This window comes from Gadus chalcogrammus, chromosome 22, assembly GCF_026213295.1.
Source record: "Gadus chalcogrammus isolate NIFS_2021 chromosome 22, NIFS_Gcha_1.0, whole genome shotgun sequence".
Classification (NCBI taxonomy): Eukaryota; Metazoa; Chordata; class Actinopteri; order Gadiformes; family Gadidae; genus Gadus; species Gadus chalcogrammus.
Window position 1 is genome coordinate 3601466 of NC_079433.1, and position 24335 is coordinate 3625800.

Below are 24335 nucleotides of genomic sequence, written 5' to 3' on the forward strand. Positions count from 1 at the left end.
CAAAATGGCGTTGATGGGTGATGCTGATGGTATTGTGTGTATAAAATGTCCTTTTTAATAAACAGTCAGTACACTTACAAAGTTCTCAATGCCTCGATGTATGTTATGGCCCTTACTATACTACCAAAGAAGTGTCGGGCTACTTTTAGCCTTTAAAGTGGTTTAAAATAGCGATTTAGTTTTTACCAAAACGCTATCGTTCCAAGTTTATAGCGTTTTGATAGAATCGGCTAAAAACAGCAACTGAATAAAGCGTCAATATGCGGTTTTTGTGCTCCAAAACAAACGTTTCAACTTGTTATCTTGCAAAACATATCCCAAATCCATTTTACACCGGAATTACCCTTTAAGAAAAGGGCATGGTACCCTAAAAGGCTTTAAATACAGGATGCAATGTACATCCTAATAAAAATAATGTCCTTAAAAATATAACTTCTCATAACTTAAAACAATATTGCAAATATTTTTGCCCCCCCCCCCCCCCCCCCCAAGAATATAATCATTCATGTTCCTAACACACACACACACACACACACACACACACACACACACACACACACACACACACACACACACACACACACACACACACACACACACACACACACACACACACACACACACACACACACACCCCTCCTAAAGTGCAAATCCCATTCTACCCTTGTGTTCATTCAGTCATGCTTCAGACACACCGTAAAAATCTCGTCGCCCCCGATCGGAATTCATTAAAAAGTGCAGGAAGGGAAATTAAAAAGAAATGTGTGTGTAAACGCGACACGTGTGCGATAGGAGCGGTCGCCTGGCGAGCGATGGAGAGCAGAGTTTGACACGTTGCCACGGTGACGTGCAGTAGAAGAGACACCTCTTTATTTGGCCCCCTTGTTGGACTTGTTGAGGATCTTCATGAGGTTCTTGGACATGTAGTAGGGGCGCTCCTGGGAGCCGTCGTTGCGCTCCAGGTCCTCCACTGCAGGGGGGGGGGGAGGACCACAGCGTCATGTGTGTGTGTGTGTGTCTAGGTGAGTGTGTGTGTAGGTCTAGGTGAGTGTGTGTGTAGGTCTAGGTGTGTGTGTGTGTGTGTGTGTGTGTGTGTGTGTGTGTGTGTGTGTGTGTGTGTGTGTGTGTGTGTGTGTGTGTGTGTGTGTGTGTGTGTGTGTGTGTGTGTGTGTGTGTGTGTGTGTGTGTGTGTGTGTGTGCAGGTCTAGGTGCGTGTAAGTGTGTGTAGGTCTAGGTGTGTGTAAGTGTGTAGATCTAGGTGTGTGTAAGTGTGTGTAGATCTAGGTGTGTGTGTGTGCGTTGCTACGGAGACACTCACAGAAGCAGAGGAAGAGGGTGTCCACACACATGTTGTACACGCTGAAGAAGCCGTGAGCGATAAGGTAGGATCCGATGGCCACCGTCTGAAGGAGAACCACAGGAACAGCTTCAGGACAAAACCACCCAACAACACTGGTCTGGGACCAGTCCGAGTCAGAGGTCACAAGTCTCAACGGTCGCCGTTGGAGAGTGAACAGTCCATGCAGAGAGTCCACTCACTGTGGTGGGGGCCCCTGTCTAATGGGGGCCCATAATGAACCAGGTCAGGAAGGGCCCCCCCCCCCCCCCCCTGGGTCCTAGAGTCTACTCACTATCATGGGGGGCCCTGTCTGCTGGGGGCCTCATAGTGAACCCCCCCCCCCCCCCCGGGTCCTAGAGTCTACTCACTATCATGGGGGCCCCCGTCTGCTGGGGGCCTCATAGTGAACCAGGTCACCCCCCCCCCCCCCCCCCCGGGTCCTAGAGTCTACTCACTCTCATGGGGGCCCCTGTCTGCTGGGGGCCTCATAGTGAACCAGGTCAAAGTAACCCCCCCCCCCCCCCCCCCGGGTCCTTGAGTCTACTCACTCTCATGGGTTTCGTCTGCTGCTACATAGTGATCCAGGGTGTCAGGCAGGGGTCGCCCCTGGGTCCTAGAGGCTACTCACTATAATGTCTGCAGGGGGGCCTCATATTGAACCAGGTCAGGCAGGGCCCCCACTGGGTCCTAGAGGCTACTCACTATGATGGGCATCCAGTAGTAGTTGAGGTTCTCAGAGCGGAACGTTTCCCCCGGCAGTGCGATGCGTCCAGAGAAGAAGAAGAAGGACAGCACCGCTGGGGAACCAAACAGAACCAGCAGGTTAGGCTAGCAGGTTAGGCTAGGAGGTTAGGCTGGCTAGGAGGTTAGGCTAGCAGGTTAGGCTGGGAGGCTAAGCTGGCTAGGAGGCTGGGCTGGCTAGGAGGCTAAGCTGGCTAGGAGGTTGGGCTGGCTAGGAGGCTAAGCTGGCTAGGAGGTTGGGCTGGCTAGGAGGCTAAGCTGGCTAGGAGGCTAAGCTGGCTAGGAGGTTGGGCTGGCTAGGAGGCTAAGCTGGCTAGGAGGTTGGGCTGGCTAGGAGGCTAAGCTGGCTAGGAGGTTGGGCTGGCTAGGAGGTTAGGCTGGCTAGGAGGTTAGGCTAAGGGGTCTGCTTTAGCATCGGTGGTTCCCAACTCGTCTCCAGAGACCAGGAGGGTTGTGGGATGGCCACAATATTCATTTTCAGAAATGATTATTCTGCACGTTTCATGACGTAAGGGACGTTTGCAAACCAGGGACTACATGAACTATTTCCACTTGTCCTAATGTTGATTGTTCTCAGCCTCAACTGTAAGTTTCTTAGATAAAAGTGTGTGCTAAACTATTAAATGTATATCAACTTCTCTGTGGCCATGTATACTCCATACATTAGACAGTTTGATCCCATTCACACTAGGGATGCACCGAATATTCGGCCACCAAAAATGGCCCAAAACATAATGTTCGGTTTCGGCCGAAGGAGTAAAAAGGCCGAAAATAATACACCGATCATTTTTATTTTTGATTTAAAGAAAAAAGTCATCATTTATTTAAAGGTACATTGTTCTTACATTCTTGCTATAAGGTCTGCTGGAATGTTAGAAAACGTTCAGTATTAAATAAATATTTTGTATCAAATTTGTAATTGATTTTTTTTATTGAAAAGCAAGACAAAAAAGTTTATAAAGGACATTTAATTGTTTGATTTATGCAATGGTGAAAAATTAAAGCAAAATGAATGAAGAACAGCAAAAGCCACATTCGGTATTCTGCTTCGGCTTTCGGGCCAACTGTTTCAGTATATTCGGTTTCGGCCAAGAATGTTCATTTCGGTGCATCCCTAATTCACACCACATATGGCACCAGCAGATATCCAGAAGAAGGAATTTGTTTATCGACCCGGACCCTGAACTCAAGCTCGAGCCTGTGTGCGTGTGCTCATGCGAGTGTGCGTGCGTGCCCATTTGCGTGCATGCTCATGTGTGTGTGCGTGTGCACGAGTTTGTACTCACCCACGCCCCCGACGACCAACAGCTTCCCGAAGAACAGAAGCAGGTCGGTCACCTTGTCCAGCACCACCACCCTATCGGGGAGCGGCAACACCGTCGTCACGGAAACACTACTCCACCCACACCAGGACACTACACCCATGTGTTAACACCACCCCCGACCCGCCCCCATACTGCAACATTATCATCCTCTTCCTCATCTGTGTTATAGTATTATACAGTCTGACACTTCTGCTGTGAGACCCACGTTAAACATTAAAGGTCCCATGTTAAACCACCAGGTGTGAGTGTGATTAGCCGCTACTAGCCATTTGACAATCGGCCTATTCTGACATCAGAAGTGGGCGTGTCCACCTAGAGGTATGATGGATAGATGAGCAACTTTTACTACAGTCCACTGGGTAGCCTGGTAGACTGATCAATCCAGCACACACCTAGCCGGACACGCCCACTTGTGATGTCAGAAGAGGCTGATTTTCAAACAGCTTGTAACGGCTAATCACACTCGCACCTGGTGGTATAATATGTCTTTAACATATCTCATATCTTTAACTTATCGTATGAATGCTAGTTGTCGAACTGTTCATCAGTTAAATAATATAAAATATAAACACCGTTACACAAGACCACTGACCTTATTATGTTCCTCATCAGCAGAAAGAAGGCGTTTTTCGCAGAGACGCAAAAGTTTTTCCCGTAAACGGCGATCTGTCGAGACCAAATCACGGCCGATTAAAATTTCAAAATAAAAAGCCACATCTCTATCGGTTCGTTGATCATGTAACAATAATGCAGCTCATTCATTCTTCATGTACTGTGACAGAAATTTCCAGAAGGCTTTCTCAAGACACTAAGACACTGTGCGCTCTCAGTTAGTATCTGTAGTAAACATTTCACAGTTTACGCCGCCCTTATCCTCCGGGGAGGGGGACGGGGACTTAAACAGCCACAGCTGATCCAAGGCTAAACCATGAGCTAAACCCTGGGATTACTGTAGGGAGTAGTGGCTCTTATCTGTTAGCTGGGCCCTCAAAGACATTTTCTTTACCTGCTTTTGCACTGCAGTGAGCCCCCTGTTCAGAGCTCAGCCTCTGTGTGCTGGTCGAGCTGAGTGGTCTCTCTGTTCAGAGACTACTTTTCTTTGATGTTATGTATTGCCCTTTATTACAATAAACCCTTTATGTTCATTCTGAGATACGTCGTCAATAGTTTTGAAGAATTTTTCCACCCAAGAAACCAATCAATTAAGTCATCGATTCACACACTCATGTCGAACCTTAGGTCATCTATTCATTTCTTCTGCCCATGTCTCACCATTCATCGGTTAACTCATTCACCAGTTCACTCGTTAATAAGAAAGAAAAATCTGGATTTTCCAACCCGGACCCTATTTCCGATAATTTTGGGTCTATGGGACCAAATCGTACAACAAATAAAATAAACAAATAAAAATCGATCTACGAGACCGGGGCGATGAAGTAATCCTTCATAGCGGTGGTTGTCAAACTTTGTATTCTACTAGTGTACCCCTTCCAAATTGTTAGGATAGTCTCCCCAGTACCCCAGGACTACTCCAAAGTACCCCTAGAGGTACGCGTACCGCCATTTGAGAACCACTGCTTTAGATCCCAAGCGACGGTCAAACAGAACCCTCCCCCGGAGTGTCCCCTGGAGGCTGACCATGATGTAGGCGTTCCGGTTCAGGAACTTGATGAACTTCTCCAGGCACCAGAAGCAGCACTTGAGACAGCACATGAGGAAGCGGGCGCAGGGGTTCTGGGCAGCTGGGGGGGGGGCGAGAGGCAGGTTAGGACACACTGGCGCTTCGTACGTCACCGTGCTGCTCTGGCGTGGGTCTGGACGTACAGTGGGCACTACACAATAAGAGCGCTACACAATAAAAGATCAATAAATGTATGCAGATAGCTGAGAAAGACCAGTGGGGCAGCACACGGGTGAGGCTAGTAAAGTAAAAAAAAGGTAAGTTAAAGTTAGGATGAAAATTCATTGTGACGGGTGACTCAATATACGCACGGAGAAGGGCAGACTTTTACTTTGGCGGAATAGCCATCAACGTGCAACCAAATCAGGGGGCACTCGAGTGAGGGGGAGGGGGGGGGGGGGGGGAAGATGGACTAATGGTTATGGTAAGAAAGGTCCTGGGTTTGATCCCCGATGTCCTTGAGCAATAAGCCCCCCCACCCCTCCCGGCTCCTTAACGACCTCTATCTGACCTCCACCGTCGCTAAGGACACCAGTCTGCTGAACCAAGATGGCGGGCCTTACAGCGGGTCTTGTGGTCGATGTACTCCAGCAGAATCCGGACGATCTGGACCAGGGTGAGGATCAAAGCCCCGAACGCCAGCGAGCCCACGTGGTACCTGGTAGAGAGAGCACACACACACACACACACACACACACACACACACACAGATGACAGACAGCTCCTATAAAGCTGTCATAGTCTAGCAATAAAGGGCTTTGCACAGAAAACACCCACCGGATATTAATATGCAATTACAAAAATAGAAAACAAAAAACTCTGCCCTCTAGTGACTTAGCAGGGAAGCGCGCTCATTTACAGGCCTGCTGCCGTTATGCGAGCACGTCAGTCGTACTGTGCGTACACACACACACACACACACACACACACACACACACACACACACACACACACACACACACACACACACACACACACACACACACACACACACACACACACACACACACACACACACACACACACACACACACACACACACCTTATCCAGGGGTGTCCTTAGGGATTGCTAGCCTCACCTGAGGGTGCGTATGAAGGCGGAGCTGAGGGGGAAGTAGGGGATGTCCGAGGGCTTGGAGAAGGCCCAGTAGTAGGAGGCGAAGGCGCCGGCCAGCGTGCACTGGCCCAGCGCGATGACGAAGTTGACGCACCACAGGAAGGCCACGGCGTTGTAGATCTGCAGGTTGAAGATGTTGCGCTGCAGGAGCCCCTCGTCGTTGTAGCGGATGAAGATGCAGCGGGCGGACGGGCAGGCCGGGGCCGAGGAGGAGTTGAAGTTCTGGACGGGGGGGGGGGGAGGAGGAGGAGGAGGAGGAGGAGGAGGAGTGAACAGGTTGAAGTGGAGGATTGAGGAAGGGAGGACGGGGAGAGGATGAAGGAGGAGGAGGAGGAGGAGGAGGAGGAGGAGGAGGAGGAGGAGGAGGAGTCGACAGGTTGAAGTGGAGGATTGAGGATGGGAGGACGGGGAGAGGATGAGGAGGAGGAGGAGGAGGAGGAGGAGGAGGAGGAGGAGGAGGAGGAGGAGGAGGAGGAGGAGGTAGTGGATGTGAGCAAGGGGGAAGAAGGAGGGAGGGAGGGGTGGAGGTGGACAGGATGAAGTGGGAGTGAGGAGGAGGAGGATGACAGGGGGAGGGGAGGTTGGAGGGAGAGAGGCGGAGAGGAGGTGTGCGAGTGAGGAGGTGGCAGAGTGTGAGGGAGGAGGAGGAGGAGGTGATGGGTTTAGGTGGGTGGAGAAGGAGGAGCAAGGAAGGGGGAGGAGCAGGTGAGAGGAGGGAGAGGAGGGAGGCATGGTGCGGGGGGGGGGGGGGGGTGGTGGGGGAGAAAGACGTTAAGAGGCTCAATCAAACTGCGTCGATCCCTACTCTACACCGTCTCCACGGCAACGGTGGTCTGGGGTCCGGGCGACGGGCTCACCAGGGGGTCGCACTCCTGGGTGCCGTTGTAGCGCTCGCAGTCGCCCTGGCTGACGTTGAGGGCCACCACCCGGTAGATGGGGGCCCCGGAGGTGGCGAGGTACCTGTTGTCGGCTGGTCAAGGAGGCAGACAGCCAGAGGGAGGGGTCACACACACACACACACACACACACACACACACACACACACACACACACACACACACACACACACACACACACACACACACACACACACACACACACACACACACACACACACACACACACACACACACACACACACTAACTCAGAGGCATAATGACAAGACACATTTGCATGCATAATGCCAAAAACATACACACATGCGCATACTGACCAACACACATGCGCAAACAGACAGACACACACACGTGCGCATACTGACAGACACACACGCATGAATAATGACGGACACACACACATGCATACACACAGACACAGACACACACACACACACACACACACACACACAGGATACAAGGCGGTGATGCCCCAGTACGCCACGCAGACCAGCACCAGGACGAAGGTGACCAGAGGGTAGAGGAGTGTGGACATCATGTGACCCACGGCCCTGCCAATCACAGACACACACAGGCGTAAAGACCTTACACCACCACGTCGTCATGGTTACCTTAAAAGGGGGGCTGCAGACGGACTGTAGTAGAACTACTTCGAGACTTCACAGACTCGACTTGAAATGTTAGCTATGTTATGTAAATCTAAGAAATGTTTAAACGAAAACAATCTGTCGATACAACATAGAATTAATTTATGGGATTTACATATCCGTAACATTTGGGGGGAAATCTGGTGTTAAACAAAATGTCCCGAGCCCAGAGCCAGAGATACAAAAATAACCCCGGGACACCTATAGCTATATAACATATTGCTACTCTATCCCCTTATGGTGACCTCTGACCTGCTGGCCTCCTGGATCAGAGCGATGGCGATGAGGATCCTCTTCCTGAGGAAGATGACGGTGAGGAGGATGATGGCCTCGGCCACAGCGATGATGATCACTGGGAGAGAGAGAGTGAGGCCACGAGAGAAACAGCGGAGGGGGAGGGAGAGAGCGACACTGAGTGAATGTGCTTTACAGAATAAAAAAACAAACAAACAGCAAAACACATTTGTGTTTCTAACATGACGGAGAGTTACCTTGGGGATCTTAACATGACAGGGTGTCACCTGGGGGATCTTAACATGACAGGGTGTCACCTGGGGGATCTTAACATGACAGGGTGTCACCTGGAGGATCTTAACATGACAGAGCGTCACCTGGGGGATCTTAACATGACAGGGGGTCACCTGGAGGATCTTAACATGACAGGGGGTCACCTGGAGGATCCTAACATGACAGGGTGTCACCTGGAGGATCCTACCATGACAGGGTGTCACCTGGAGGATCCTAACATGACAGGGTGTCACCTGTAGGATCCTACCATGACAGGGTGTCACCTGGAGGATCCTAACATGACAGGGGGTCACCCGGAGGATCCTAACATGACAGGGTGTCACCCGGAGGATCCTAACATGACAGGGTGTCACCTGGAGGATCCTAACATGACATCACATCAATCCCAACATGAGCGCCCCACTAGACTCACAGAAGGCCAGCCAGGTCTCCTGGGTCTGCAGGTACACCTCCAGGTTGGTGGTGAAGCCGATGTCCGTGATAGAGACCGCTCGCGTCTTGTAGTTGTCGTACTCCCAGTAGCAGTGCCAGATGCCTGCACCCAGCGGAGGACATTATGGCCTATTCTTTATTATAGTTTCAGGACATGTTGGAGCCCTGGTCTGCGACACTGTGGTTAAACGCTGTGTTTGAAGGTGTGGTTTGGTTGCAGTGGTTACAGGTGTAGTTATGACGGTTGTAGCTGCAACAGGTGTGGCTGTACCAGGTGGAGCTCTAACAGATGTAGCTGTAACAGGCGTTTTTGTGGCAGGTGTAGCTGTAACAGGTGTAGCTGTAACAGCAGTTGTTATTAATGGTGTAGCTTTAACAGATGTAGCTGTAACAGGTGTAGCTGTAACAGGTGTAGCTGTAACCGGTGAAGCTGTTACAGGGGTAGCTGTAACGGGGGTCGCTGTAACAGGTGTTACTTTATCAGGTGTATTTATAACAGGGAGCTGTATAAGCTGTGCCGGGTTTAGCCGCGCCGGGTGCAGCTCAGGGGCGTCTCTCGGGGGGCTGATCAGGGTCTCACCGTAGCCCCCGGCCCCCAGGAGGCCCAGGATCAGCAGCCACACCATGACGGGCGCGGTGAAGCGCAGCAGCAGCAGGAACAGCATGCTCACCAGCATGGAGATGACCAGGCCACTAAGGAGCAGAGGAGAGAGCAGAGGAGGAGAGAGCAGAGGAGGAGAGAGCAGGAGAGGAGAGACCAGGAGAGGAGAGACCAGAGGAGGAGAGACCAGGAGAGGAGAGACCAGGAGAGGAGAGACCAGAGGAGGAGAGACCAGGAGAGGAGAGACCAGAGGAGGAGAGACCAGGAGAGGAGAGACCAGAGGAGGAGAGACCAGGAGAGGAGAGACCAGGAGAGGAGAGACCAGAGGAGGAGAGACCAGGAGAGGAGAGACCAGAGGAGGAGAGAGCAGAGGAGGAGAGTCCAGGAGAGGAGAGACCAGAGGAGGAGAGACCAGGAGAGGAGAGAGCAGAGGAGGAGAGAGCAGAGGAGGAGAGTCCAGGAGAGGAGAGACCAGAGGAGGAGAGACCAGAGGAGGAGAGACCAGTATAGGAGAGAACAGAAAAGGAGAGAGCAGAGGAGGAGAGAGCAGAGGAGGAGAGTCCAGGAGAGGAGAGACCAGAGGAGGAGAGACCAGGAGAGGAGAGACCAGAGGAGAAGAGACCAGTATAGGAGAGAACAGAGGAGGAGAGACCAGGAGAGGAGAGACCAGAGGAGGAGAGACCAGAGGAGGAGAGACCAGTATATGAGAGAGCAGAGGAGGAGAGACCAGTAGAGGAGAGGCCAGTAGAGGAGAGACCAGGAGAGGAGAGAGCAGAGGAGGAGAGTCCGGGAGAGGAGAGACCAGAGGAGGAGAGACCAGGAGAGGAGAGAGCAGAGGAGGAGAGAGCAGAGGAGGAGAGACCAGAGGAGGAGAGACCAGAGGAGGAGAGACCAGAGGAGGAGAGACCAGGAGAGGAGAGAACAGAAAAGGAGAGAGCAGAGGAGGAGAGAGCAGAGTAGGAGAGTCCAGGAGAGGAGAGACCAGAGGAGGAGAGACCAGGAGAGGAGAGACCAGAGGAGAAGAGACCAGTATAGGAGAGAACAGAGGAGGAGAGACCAGGAGAGGAGAGACCAGAGGAGGAGAGACCAGTATATGAGAGAGCAGAGGAGGAGAGACCAGTAGAGGAGAGGCCAGTAGAGGAGAGAGCAGAGGAGGAGAGTCCGGGAGAGGAGAGACCAGAGGAGGAGAGACCAGGAGAGGAGAGACCAGAGGAGGAGAGACCAGAGGAGGAGAGACCAGTATAGGAGAGAACAGGAGAGGAGAGACCAGAGGAGGAGAGACCAGTATAGGAGAGAACAGAGGAGGAGAGAGCAGAGGAGGAGAGTCCAGGAGAGGAGAGACCAGAGGAGGAGAGACCAGGAGAGGAGAGACCAGAGGAGGAGAGACCAGGAGAGGAGACCAGTATAGGAAAGAGCAGAGGAGGAGAGACCAGCAGAGGAGAGGCCAGTAGAGGAGAGAGCAGGAGAGGAGAGACCAGTAGAGGAGAGAGCAGGAGAGGAGAGTACAGAGACAGGGGGGAGGAAAGAGTAAGAAACAGTACGGTACATAAGAGTAGAAAACAGAGTAGAGTGCAGTAGGGTAGAGCACAGTGGAGTAGAGAAAAGGGTCGAGTAAACAGTAAGACAGACAAGAGTGCAGTAGCAGAGTAGAAGGCAGGAGCAGAACAGAGTAGAGTAGAACAGAGCAGAGCATTACAGAGAAGAACAGAGTAGAGTAGAACGTAGTAGAATAGTAGAGCAGCGTAGAGTAGAAGGCCCCGTGTGACTCACAGGAGAATCCAGGGCCAGGCTGAGGCGAAGTCCTCAAAGATCCTCACGCCCACGTCTTTGGCGTTGAAGCTGTTCACTACGACCCTGACAGACGCAAAGCACAACTTTATACTGACAAAAAGCAGGGATTTACCATCTACTATCTATCCATCTATAGAGATTACATAGATCTATATCTATATCTGTGTTTGTGTGCGTGGGACAGATTGTTTTTGGTGTTTATTGTCTCTATGATGCAAGGTCATCTGCCAGATACTGACCTTCATCCCAGCCTTACATAAAACAAACCATCTTTAATGGTCCCAGCGTATCAGTAACCCAACCCATGATTTTATTATACCATAACACAACATGGACTAAACCACCAAAAACACTGTCGGCGTGCTACAATCTAGTTTGACGAGGGACGGTCTAAGAAGAATAGAAAGCAGTACGGATTTGACCACCAGAGGGCAGCAACTAGCGGAACTACATAACTACTGCTACGAGAACTCACGCTTTTACTGACCCATTCCTAGCAAGAGACAGACACACAGGGGTTAATATTATACACTGTGTGTGTATAGGTTTGTGCTTTAGTCTAGGAGTGTGTGTGTGTGTGTGTGTGTGTGTGTGTGTGTGTGTGTGTGTGTGTGTGTGTGTGTGTGTGTGTGTGTGTGTGTGTGTGTGTGTGTGTGTGTGTGTGTGTGTGTGTGTGTTTAGAGGTTTTTAGGTGTAGAAGTGTGTGTAAGCATATGTGTAGGTTTGTGTGTGTAGGTGTGTGTGTGTAGGTGTGTATAAGCGTATATGTAGGTGTGTGGAGGGGTGTGTGTGTAGGCGTGGGTGTAAGCGTATGTGTAGGGTAGGTGTGTGTATAAGTATAAGTGCGTGTATCTTACTGTGTGCTGTTCATCAGGGATACATTGAGGCTGGGGGGCAAGTTCGGGATTTGACTAAAATAGTCCGGAATTTGGCCCAGGGCTGTGACATCAGGAAGACATCTCCCCAGCACTACACACATGCACAAAATACATACACATGTCACCCTACGTTAATATGTTAATTTAGAGGTCAAGTGTGTAGATTGAGTGGCTGTGTGTGCGTAGTTTGAGTGTATGTGTTTATAGTGTGAAATGTATGTGTGTATAGTGTGAATTGTGTGTATGTGTGAGTAGTGGAGGTGTACTCTGTGTGTGTACATGTATGTGTATGTATAGCGTAGAGTCTGGAGCAGGGGTCTCAAACTCGCGGACCGGGGGCCAATTGAGACCCGCAGGATGATATTTTGTGGCCCCCTACTTGACATCAAAGTTTAGTGTTAGTGCGTTGTTGTCAAACACACATTTTTGCTGAGTGGCTTGCCACACTTTTTTATACTTGTGATAGGGTAACCAGATGTCCCGGTTTTGCCGGGACAGTCACAATTTTGAGTCCCGACAGAAGCCAAAGGACGCTAAAATGTCCCGGTTTCCACCAACCACTATGAAATGTCCCCTGTTGTCAGCGATTACATAGCCAACGTGATCTAATTATAGCCCGATCATTAACTTAGATTGGGTCAGTTGTGCTCCTCTTTTCTGTGGAATATTTGATGCGGCCCAGCCTGACCCAGACTTCACCTCCGGCGGCCCCCAGGTAAGGTGAGTTTGAGACCCCTGGTCTAGAGTGTCTGTGTGTGCTCACCAGACGTAGTCGGCGTGTAGAAAAACGGACAGAGCTCTTTGTCCACGATCTCGGTGACACTCTGAGAAACAGAGACACTTTTAGATGACACATTTAAATCAGATCCATCAAAACAATCAAAATAACTCGCCCAAAACATGACCCCAGGAGCCCACCGAGTCATGGAGGAGCAGGAAAGGGGCTGGGGGCCACATTGCTCAGGAAGGACTACAGCTAGACCGCAACTTATTGGTCGAAACATAACGAAAAATCGGCGGCCATGTTTGTTTGCATCTATGGTTTGTAAAAACGTGTTTTACAAACCATAGATGCAAACAAACATGGCCGCCGACTTATCAATGGAAGCCCCGCCCTTTTCCCGGTGAGGTGGGTGTAAAGGAACGGAAGTACACGCATAGCCAACGAGCTAGTGGTATTCGACTCGTTGCCGTCTCCATGACGACCGTCTCCGACAGAGTTAGACTCCGTCCTGAGATGAACGTCTCCACAGCAGATCGCTGGGCCCAGCGGCGTGGACGCCGCGTGTGAACCTCACCAGTGTGGTGGTGGTCAGGTTGATAGAAGGGTTGCACAGGCTCTGGTTGAAGGCATCCGCCGGACTGCCCAGGTAGTCCGTCAGCCCCCAGAAGACCTTGGGGCACTCCGACACGCACACCTGGGGAGGGAGGAGGAGGAGGCAGGGGTAACTCGGAGGGGGATAGCATAGCTCCTCCTAGCAGAGTTTACCTGGGCTTCTTCAGCAAGTTACAATGAGCTTGTTTGTTTTTTAAGATACAAACTATACAAAGCACGAGTATATATAAGAAATAAGAAAAAAAGTGACAGAAAGTCACTGAATAAGAAAGTGACAAAAGGAAAAGAAACCGTGGATACAACTTCAAATAGGTTAATACACGTATGACACTGTATTTGATGAACTGAGGGGTGTGATGGAGGGGGGGGGGGCGGGGGTCAGCGGGAGGATCAGCGGGGGGGTCAGTGGGGGGGGGCTCAGCGAGGAGGGGGGCTGTGGGGGTCGGCAGCCTCTGAGCACCTGAGTGGTGGGACACTGCAGTCCGTTGAGGGCGGCAGCAATCACGTTGGTGGACGTGGCGCACTGGAGGAGGTCGAAGTAGAAGACGTTGGGCTTGCCTCTACGGGACGACAGACAGACGGAGAGACAGACAGACAGACAGACGGAGAGAGACAGACAGACAGATGAACAAGAGGCAGACAACTTCTCAAAGTACAGATCTTACCCAGAGGAAGCAACTAATTGGCTAGAATTGGTCACTCAATAAGCCTCTTCCTTCATGCATGATCATTTATATTTGTTAATGAATGGTGAGCCAGCCAGCCAGCCAGCCAGCCAGCCAGCCAGCCAGCCAGCCAGCCAGCATTTGGGGGGGGGGATGTGCGACAGTTCTCTGCCTACTTGTTGTGGTCGATGCCGCAGAACGAGCCGGTGGAGTTCCGCGGGTACAGAACGTGTCGGGGGTCCCCATAGAGCCAGGCTAGGAGACACAGTGAAGGCGTTAGAGATACAGACCTCACCAGAACCAGAACACAACACAGACCTCACCAGAACCACAACACAACACAGACCTCACCAGAACCAGAACACAACACAGACCTCACCAGAACCAGAACACAACACAGACCTCACCAGAACCAGAACACAACACAGACCTCACCAGAACCAGAACACAACACAGACCTCACCAGAACCAGAACATAGCACTCCTTCAATGAAGTTCACGTTTCACCAAAATTCCTTTTGTAATTTAACCTTCAAAAACTGAATATTTGGTCTCACCCAACCGAAACTAAAGTTTAATTTCATTACCAATTCATGAACCCTGCCACACACATGAAAAGTGATGTTCCCGGCAAGGCTGTTGAAATATTTATAACGAATAATTAATTAATTAATAAATAATTAATTAGCTGGTCAGTCGTAAGGATCGTCTTTAAAAGGTGACATATTATACCACCAGGTGTAAGCCGTTTTGATACGCTGCCTCTTCTGACATCACAAGTTGGCTTGTAATGGCTAATCCCACTCACTCCTGGTGGTGTAATAGGTTACTTTTAAACAAGATTGATTCAGATATATTTTTGTATTTGGTTCCACACTCATGACAAAAAACCGAGTGCTGCTTCTTGACACTCTGCATGTCACTTCCTGCCCTCCGTCTGAAGTTTGAACCAAAACATGGCCGTCACATGACCGCAAACATGGCTGTCACATGACCGCAAACAACGTATCGCTGGGCTGGGCGGGGAACACTTTTTGAATCTTTGGGGAAACCATGAATCAACTCAATGGGAATGCATTCTTATAGATATAGGTAAATACTATCTGTATTTAAAAAAAAAAAAAAACGGTAGAAGATTGTCCGTGCCTCACCTATAATCCCCACGACCATGTAGCCCAGGATCACCAACATGAACAGCACACAGCAGATTATATCCGTGCAGCTCCTGGAAGAAACAGACCGTTAGAAACCCTGAAGGAGTCAATGATAAGATCAGTCTCAACGCCTACATCGGTCATCTATAAGGGCTGACAACACGCTGGCTTAATGGTGGATGGAGATATGAGATAATAACTGAGAACATGCTGGCTTCACCGTGAATGAAGATGTGAGATAATAACCCTAAAACATACCTATTTAGTTCAGCATTCTCTTAATTCATTTGATATATTTATTTGTATTATTATTTTTGTTTATTTTCATTGCATTGTTATGAACCTTGCATTGATATTTCGCACGAAAGGCGCTTTATACATAAAGTTTGATTTGATAAGATAATAACTGAGGTTTTATGACGCATACCGCAGAGACTAGTGCTTTGCTGGTCTCCACAGAGAAATGAAATGTCAGCTGCACTAATTAAAATAGTTTTTCGTTGCCTTGAGTCTCAGGCGTGTCAATATGCCCTCTATGGCCGAGGCACTTAGCTGATCAAACACAGATAAGAGTGTGGGAAGAGAAGGGTTCCTGGCCTCGTTAATTCGGACATGTGACCGATGGGAGAACCACAGGTACCTATTGTGGATGGGCCCGTGGAACGTGGGGTCAAACTGGGCCGCTTCACCTGGGGAGACGGGACACAGGAGAACCAATCAATCACAGCTCATAAGAGAAGGCCCGACTCATCCTAGCGGGCTCACACGCGAGGCGATTGGAACGCACCCGGAGAGATAACTGGAACACACCCGGAGAGACAGCTGGGTTACTACTATGTAGTCTCTCCACGTTATTACTTTATATTCCTATCGTTATGTGTAGTAATTAGCCACGATTAACTGAATCGTAAAAAAAAAAAGGTATCACTTCTGAATATATGTATTTCATCTATCTTTTTAAATAAAAGCATCCTAACTGATGCATTGATTCAAATAACGCATTTAGATAGTTCAGTGTGGCAGGAAGATGGCGCCTTGTCATTAGACAGGTATGGTCACACGCGTGCTACCATTCCCTAATGTCACCTCAAGATAAGATAAGGGTGTGTGTGTGCGCGCATGCGTGAGTGCGTGCGTCCGTGTGTGTGAGCGAGTGTGTGTGAGCGAGCGTGTGTGTGAGAGAACGCAAACTTCCTGGAACAATAGATGACGCGACAGTGGAGCTGAAACAAGTGACTACAAAGATCCCAGGCAGCGCTCTGTTTGTTTGGGCCGGAGGGACCCTTGTCCTAGGAGCCACCAAATATTAAAAAAATTGGGATTGTCGAAAAAAAAGTGAGATCATTAACATTTCATTGATCATCGACAGAGTATTGCATTGACCCTCAGTCCTCAAACACACCTCAAGGATCAACAACTGGTATCGACAGGTCCACTCACCTGACCAGATCGTTTAGTTCCGAGACCCTAAGTTTGAAAACATCACTTACACTTGTACACAGAAGGGGTGAGGGCTGGGCGATTAATCAAATCTCGATCTTGATTTGAACTTCAAACGATCACAATACTAATATAATCAAGTTACTATAACTATTATTATTTATTTTTTATTAAATGTTTGATAGAAAGTGCTGGAACAGCTGGATACATATTATTATATCAACATTTTTCTTTTTGACAATTTTGTGTATTTTTTTAAGTCGAAATTTTAAAGTTCTCACAGAGGGGAAGTGAAGACAGAGGGGGATAGTGCATTTCAAAAGACAATCCAAGATCTAATCTTACTACAAAGGAATGTTTGTCTGTGACTTTCTGTCCTACAATGTTCTCGACAGACGATCAACCTCTTTATTGTGTATTGCTCAGGAGCCAAGGAAGTGCAGTGTCGAGTGTGAGCTAGAGAGCTAGAGAGGTCATACAAAAGAACGGACCCTGTGCTCGTTAAGATAAAAGGTACTTTGGGAGAGGACTAGGGTTGGGTCACAACAGTTGTACACACCGACATTGTTGTTTGCCTGGGTTCTCCTCAGTTTTCAGGGGAAAATCGGTGTCACCGATTTTAATTTGCGCCTTTGACATTTTCACCACTTCCCCTTAGCATTAAACATAAATTAAATGAACTCTGCATGAGCATTCAGTCGGCCAACAAGTTCAGGTGATTCTGGCCGTGGACGAGGTGCGTACTCTCCCTCCGCACAGTCGAAGACAAACTGCCTGTTCCAACTGAAAACCGTGTTCCATTGGGCTGCGCACTGATTGATCAGCTTGGGAAAATCGTTGCGCACCCAGAATTCTAACTGCTTAGAAGTTGGCGGTTCGAAACTTCTGGCTTGGCATGCCGTGGGAGTGGCTCCTGGGGGGGGGGGGGGGGGGGGGGGGGGGGGGGGGGTGGGGGGGAGGGAGAGAGAGGCTGTGAGCCTAGAAAGAGAGCACTCCGGGACATTTGAATAGGATTTGAATCCTGGATACTGCTTTGGCCGAGGTGGGGGGGGGGGGGGGGGGGGGGGTGAGGCAGGGATCACCGTGCAAAACCCGAAATAGAGGAAGTGGAGCACCAGAAACGGGAACTGCAGTCGTACCGGGAAGATTGAGGCCTCGAGAATCAACTGCTATTTCATCAGCCCCGTTCTGCTGGAATGGTCACATGCCACGCTTCAATTACCTGTAGAGCTTACTGCCACTCCCACTGAATATACGATTTATGTCCTGGTCCTAAACCCATTGGCTTAGAACAAGGAACCAGTTCCTCAGGCTCTCGGCATCCACCCGGGTCAGGTTTCACCTGCGGACAGACGGCTCTCTGTTCAGAGCCAAGTGGCCCTGGTTCCCAGAGGTCAGACGGACGGGCCCCCGGGCCCCCGGGCAGCGACGTGTGCACCCTGTGGTCGTTCAGCGGCCCGCTTCAGCCTCGGCCACTTACCCTCGGTACCCACAGAAGCTGATTTTTCCCCAGGTCTGATCTCAGCTTCCTCAAGGGTGCCCTCGGGTACTGCAGCGCAGACGTTGGGGTTCGAACCCAGAACCTTCTAGCACCCGGACCCCTCCAGCGGTGGGAGACACGAGTTACAGAAAATTTGAATATAAATAATTATACCAAATTGTTAAACTTCAGTGTAGCTGCATCCAGCCTCTGTCAAACATTGGCCAGTTTAGTTTATAACAAAATCAGCAGAATACTTTTTTTCCCCTGGGGGATGGGTCATAGTCTGGAGAATGCCTGTCCTAACCTAGCCGGTTATGACAGGATGAATGATAGGTGTTCTGTAGGGTGGTGGGAGGTGTTCTATAGGGGGAACAGCCGGTCTAACAGCAGCGTATTGGTGGAATCCAGGATGGTATAACACAGGGGTTATACATTTGAATTTGTTCTTTTAAGCAATTAATGGTGTTGGAGTGTGTACGGCCGACGGCTGGCTTAAGCAGCCGTACCTGGCCGGGTCTGATTGGACACCGGGGCTGGTGGAGGCTTTCAGCCTGTTGCTCATTAAGTAATCAGTGTGCACCAGTTAAACCAGCCATCAACACAGACACACACACACACTCAGGCCCCGTTTACACGAAGGGAAAACGCAGATATTTTCACACGGTTTGGCCTCTCATTTACACGAAAACGCCGTTTTTGTCACAGAAAACAATCATTTCTAAAAACTCCGGCCAAAGTGGAGATTTCTGAAAACGCCGGTTACGTGTTGTCGTGTCAACGGGTAGAAACGGGGTTTTAGGTTCTGAAACGTCACATTATGCGCCAGGAAATGCTTAACGTCATATGAGCGCCCTATGTTTACAGTTTGTTTGTTACAGGAAGACGCTCGTGTTATTCGTTGTTGTTGATTCTGAGGATTCTGATTGGCTTGAATGGCTTTATCCTTCTCCCTACACTGCCGCCCATAGGTTTGGCATAGTTATAATGTCCCAACGGCGTATTTATCCGTTTTGATGTAAACAACAACTTTTTTGAAAACGATGTTGTGTGCACAATGTTATTTTTGAAAACGGAGGGGGGGAAATATTTGTTTCTATAAATACCCTGCTACGTATAAACGTGGCCTCAGGAGATCTCCGGAGAACACCCTTGCCGTGTTCATTATCAAACCGTTACAATAAACCGGATATTTGACCCGACCGGCCTGCGTCCTTTCTCTGGAGGAGCCCAGTAGAAGTCACAGAGGTGGCATGTAGCATGGACATTTGCTACAACCCGCTTCTTATTTGCTGTAATATGTAACGCTCATTTTTTTATCTGCGAAATGGTCAAATCTAATCATCAATGAGCTGCTGTACGGGAGTGAACCGGCGCAGACCCAACTTCCCATCAGACAAAGGGCAGTTACATTAACAAAAGCAAACATGTTTGTTTCTTATTTTTTAATCAGATGCAATATTCCCACAAGGAAACATTTTTACAAGGTGATGTTGCAATGACCTCGTGTTTGGTATTTAGTGGTTTAAAGTTTTCTTGTAAACCATTACAAGAGTCACATATACTTCCTTCTCATAGGACAATAAAAAAAATAGTTAAAAAGGGAATAGCGTGATTGTGGGCTAGAGCAGCAGAATCTCTCTACCACACTTCACCGGTCTGGGGGAGAAAAGTGACTCATGGGTGACTGAGGACCCAACCAGAAACACTTATAAGTGAGTGAGTGAGAAGGAGGGAGAAAACTGAACAGAGTGAAAGAGTGACCAGAGTAAGAGAAAATAAATTGAGAAAGGGGCAGAGATTGCCAAAAAAGATGAGACAGAAGATCAGAGACAGAAGAACAGAGACAGAGACAGACAGAGCGGCGTTGAACCTCAGCTTAAGGCCTTCATTTGTGCAGTCAAAATGAGTGTGTTCAAAGTTCACAGGGTGACCTTCTTTGGGTAAAATATAGACGTTTAATTGGCCTTTGAGGTCAGGACTGGCGTCAGCAACCTCCCGTGAACACGACGGAGGACAGGGAGTGACCCTTTGGACACCGATTCTGAGCTACTGTTGTGTCCCACAACACTGCTATCAAGACCGGTTTGACAACAAACACCTCAGTGCAGGACAGGAGACCAGGGAGCAGGAAGTTCCTCTTGAACAGGAAGTGATACGTTTCATGTACGGTAAAACACTTAACAAGGGATCCTGATGTAATAGATAAGACTGCAGTGATGACTGAGCGTGGAGAATTCCTTCTCAAGTAAAAGTACCATAGTAAAGAAGTATCATTCCAAAATCTAACAAATGACAAAATAATTGAAATAATATTGGCAATTATTTTTTCTGTCTTAAGTTTGCATTATTTAAAGTCATATGTAAAGTAAAAACAAAAAGTAAAAAAATTGTACTTAAATTTAATTAATTTGAACCTTGCCATAATATGTCACACTGCCCGTCACTCAAATCGTGACCCAAAGAATCTAAATCGAAATGTTGAATTCCAAAAGGTTTGCAGCTCAAAGGGTGCAGTTCCAGCGAGGTGCTCTGTTAAACGTTTCATGTGGCAACCTTTGCCATTGAATAGACTGGGGCACGTTTAAAGAGATGGGTTATTCCCAAAGTGCCCTATGAATGGTTAAAATCACAAGGTTTACCAGTCTGGGTGATCAAACCATCATTACCGTCTCTCCTGGCTTCACTAAAACGATCGTCACCTGTATCACGGGTCAATCACCGCGTTGTTCCAATTCTGCCTAAGAGCATTCAACGAATATAAACGACAGCAATGTAGACAGCTTAGTGTTTGTGCCATGACATTGTGTGAAGTACTTTTTTGGCTTCATTTAGATTCACTGTTATGTTGTCCGAAAAACGCAGTAGCCTACTGGCTGACAAACATTGACAGCAAAAGGCTCAAGTGCTGTATTTCATCATCGTGTCAGTCTCTGATTGAAAAGGTACAAGGAAGCAGAACAATATTATATTGGCAAGGGATGTTCAGTTAGACCCTAATAGACGATGGTTGGATCACCAAACCGGTGTTGACATTCTAGTTTGTTCTCAAGAGGGGGGAGGGGTCAGGGAGCTAAGGAAACGCAGCTGCAAACTACAGGAATAGGCACCAGCAAAAAGTCAGTGTAGTCACAACCATAGACCACAACATATCCTCGACTTGTGCTGTGCAGACTGGCAATTGTCTCACATCTGAGCCATTTATATTGTATCGCAATTGACTGGCCTACAAGAGCTTTGTAATACCTTTTCTATGACCTTAAGCGTTCCGAAACCTCCCCCCCACCGCCTCGCTCTCGATCACATTAGCCTCAGCACTATAGGTATCAGAGGCCAATCGCAAATGCTGCTCTCCTTGCTTCTCTGTCTCCTCGTTTTCTCTCCAGCCATCAGGGCAGAGGCTTAAGCTGACTTAATATTTACCTCCAGGGAGGGGTTGTTGGTTTAAAAGTGCTTCCTTGAGTCCTCCTGCTACCCGGAGTCCGGCCTCAAGCAACACATTAAATGCCAATGAGAAAAGTCAACAGGGAAACCGAATGCCACAGCGTACTCAAAGTGTGTAAACGAATGGAGACGATGCAATGCTGATCACAAAGTCGATACACACACACACACACACTGTGTCTGTGTGTGTGTGTGTGTCTGTGTCTGTGTCTGTGTGTGTGTGTGTGTGTGTGTGTGTGACAACTCTGTGCGTCGGTTCATCGTGTGTTTGATTTTGTTGTAAACCGACATCTGGCCCTACTACTATCAATGTCCTGGTGACCTACCTTATAAATCGTTAGATCTTTTTTTTAAAAAGGCCCCTTCCAGCATAAGTCAGACAACCGTTTTCAAACGTCAGCAATCTCCCGTGACCCCATATGCATAACAGTCGATCCCAAGTGGGTTCCCGGCCCAGAGGTTGGGAACCACTTGATATTTCTGATGACGTTATTGTGATGAGTTTCTATTGGGATTCAAGTCATCCTGCCAAGCCAGCAAAAGGGTTGACGTTATTATTAAGAGCTAATCATGCTAATGTATGTTATTTTTACTGTCAGTGGCAGTTACGTAATGACTTCAGCAGGCTACCCATTTTGGTCTGGCTGGTGACTAAAAACATTTAGGAACCCACTGAACATTGGCTTATCGTGTATCATGTGTAGGCCCCCTGCCAACGTTATCTAAGAAATGTTGTCAAGCACAACAAACAAAAGCCACATTTGGTTAGTTGTTCATAAATGCCTCCTACACGTTGGGTCTTTTGTATTGGAAAACAAAGCCCAGCTAGTTGTTTCATGCATTAGAAGTACAATTTCATCTTGATAAAATATCAGTTATTTGGCGACACCTAAATCCAACATGAATTGATACAGTGACACACAAACTTCATACATGATCACACACAAAAAAAACAAGCACAAAAGAATCAGAATCAGAATCAGAATTATTTTAAAAGGAGCTCTTTCCTTGCAAGGAAAGAGTTTGGGTGTGTGTGATTGTTGTTAATAGACTAATTAAAAGCCAGGATTTAAACCAACACACAATGTTCACAGCTTAACGACTCAAGGCGTGCAAATAAATTAACATATTTCAAAACATTTGAACTCTTTCTGACTCGAGATCGGCATTTGAACCAAAATAACATGAACAGAAGTGAATCCTATCAGGGAGCGGTTCGCCCGGTGCAAAACAGGCCGACACCGGGTGCCTAGGTAACGGGGACAACTCACCATACTCCTTCGAATCCGGATCACTGTCCTTCTTCTTGCCCATGTCGGCTTCCTCCTGAATCACCTGACGCGAGTTTTAAAATGTTAAAACGAACGTTTTTCAACCGGACCACGACATCAACTGAGCCAGGGATGACTGTGATTAGCGGACGCGGAAAACGACTTGGGAAAATCTTTACTCTTCACGTGCTTGCGAGAGACAGCGTAACGTCAAGAGCGCAGCGCACCTGTGGGGAGGAGACGCACCTGTTGTGCGCGCCGCTCGCGAGCATCCGCCACGCCCACCGTGGCCACTTGCAATTAAGCAATCGATTGGTGGTGTTTTCAAAAAAAAGAACTGAGTTCAACTTTTGAAATAACCGATAACAAAATACGTAACTATATTAATTAATGTCGTATTTTTGTATTGCTTATTTTAATGGATGTAATTCCGTTGTAGGAAAGGCTTAACTCATGTTTTCAAAATAAGTAAAATGATATTCAAATTTATTTGAGCAGTTTTTTTCCACAAAATGTATACAATCTGTTTTTCATCGTCAAACCAGTTCACTAGTAACGTAGCTTGCTCCTTTAATCTCGTATCTCATATATATGACAAAAAACAATGGATTCACAGATTTCTTTCATCTTTATTTCCTCCAAGTCATAAAGAAGCAATAGCCTATGTATAAAAAGAGTAAAAGAAACGGTAAAACTGAAATGGGTTGATCTACAGACGTTTCACACTTCCTTTTGAAGATGTCCATAGTGCTCTAATCGGACCTCCCATTCCCAACAATAAGTCACTTCACAATACAAAACCACCACATAGAAGTGGACCGTAACCTCCCTTAAACACTGATTCCGTGGCAGAAGACAGCTAAAAAACGTATACTAAACCAAAGACCATGATCACTGCTAAAAGTAGGCTAGCGCGTTTGTTAAATACACTGCAGAATTGAAAATCAAAAGACAGCAACTTTTTATTTCAATTATTAAAAAAGAACTAAAACATTACAATAAAAGTCCAAAAAGTGTGAAGTTTGATAAAAAAAGGGAATCCGTGGGATTGGTTTCCATTCCTGGCCTCCATTACCCAGAACATAATTACAAGAGATTACAACGACAAGACCCACATCGGGCCTTGGCAGAACGGAGCCTAGGCGTTTCCTAGGAGGGTCATCCCGAGCTCGGGAGCTGAATCCGGGCAGGCCTCCAGGCGAGCCAGCCGGCTCTGTTCCACCGCGATGGCCTCGGCCGAGTGCTTGCACTTCTCCGAGCCGCACTGACAGGTGAAGTACTTGCTCTTGATGTCCCAGAAGCGGTCGCCGTAGTCGAACCTGGGCACCGCAAGACAAGGACGGTGAGGAGGGAGACGTTAACATCAACAGGTCGGTCGTCACTCGCTTTCTCAGGCAAGGTGACAGACAGCTAGTTGATAATCAAAGAGAGGTAGATGGAGGACGATGTTGACATTTTACACAGAAGAGAGGAGGAAGTGGCAGAGAGAAAGGCGGAAGGGACAGAGGGGAACGGTTTTTCGAACTAATGCCCGACTAAGGGTGCGTCCCAACAGTGTCATTCTGGAG

The 24335-nt window shown here is 48.3% G+C and overlaps 1 protein-coding gene across 1 annotated transcript; it reads right to left on the reverse strand.

The window, feature by feature from the left end:
* Positions 1-493: 493 nt before the first annotated feature.
* On the reverse strand, positions 494-22976 carry slc44a4 (solute carrier family 44 member 4). Its single transcript, XM_056582739.1, has 22 exons — positions 22768-22976; positions 15773-15821; positions 15130-15203; positions 14155-14233; positions 13774-13873; positions 13276-13395; positions 12741-12801; positions 11957-12068; positions 11079-11162; positions 9288-9400; positions 8688-8810; positions 8000-8099; positions 7559-7651; positions 7061-7163; positions 6166-6425; positions 5650-5744; positions 5044-5147; positions 3998-4071; positions 3367-3437; positions 2042-2136; positions 1319-1403; positions 494-970 (listed from the first exon to the last, which is right to left on the reverse strand). The coding sequence occupies exons 1-22, from the start codon at positions 22808-22810 to the stop codon at positions 870-872; spliced, it is 2139 nt and encodes a 712-aa protein (XP_056438714.1). The 5' UTR covers positions 22811-22976; the 3' UTR covers positions 494-869.
* Positions 22977-24335: the final 1359 nt, after the last annotated feature.

Bases quoted from the DNA above. Each gene is read 5' to 3' on its own strand.
- slc44a4 (XM_056582739.1), bottom strand. From the start codon at position 22,810: ATGGGCAAGAAGAAGGACAGTGATCCGGATTCGAAGGAGTATG. The intron at 14,234-15,129 runs GTGAGGCACGGA...TGTGTCTCCTAG, and splicing joins CATGGTCGTGGGGATTATAG to CCTGGCTCTATGGGGACCCC. The intron at 971-1,318 runs GTGAGTGTCTCC...CCCCCCCTGCAG, and splicing joins CACCCTCTTCCTCTGCTTCT to TGGAGGACCTGGAGCGCAAC.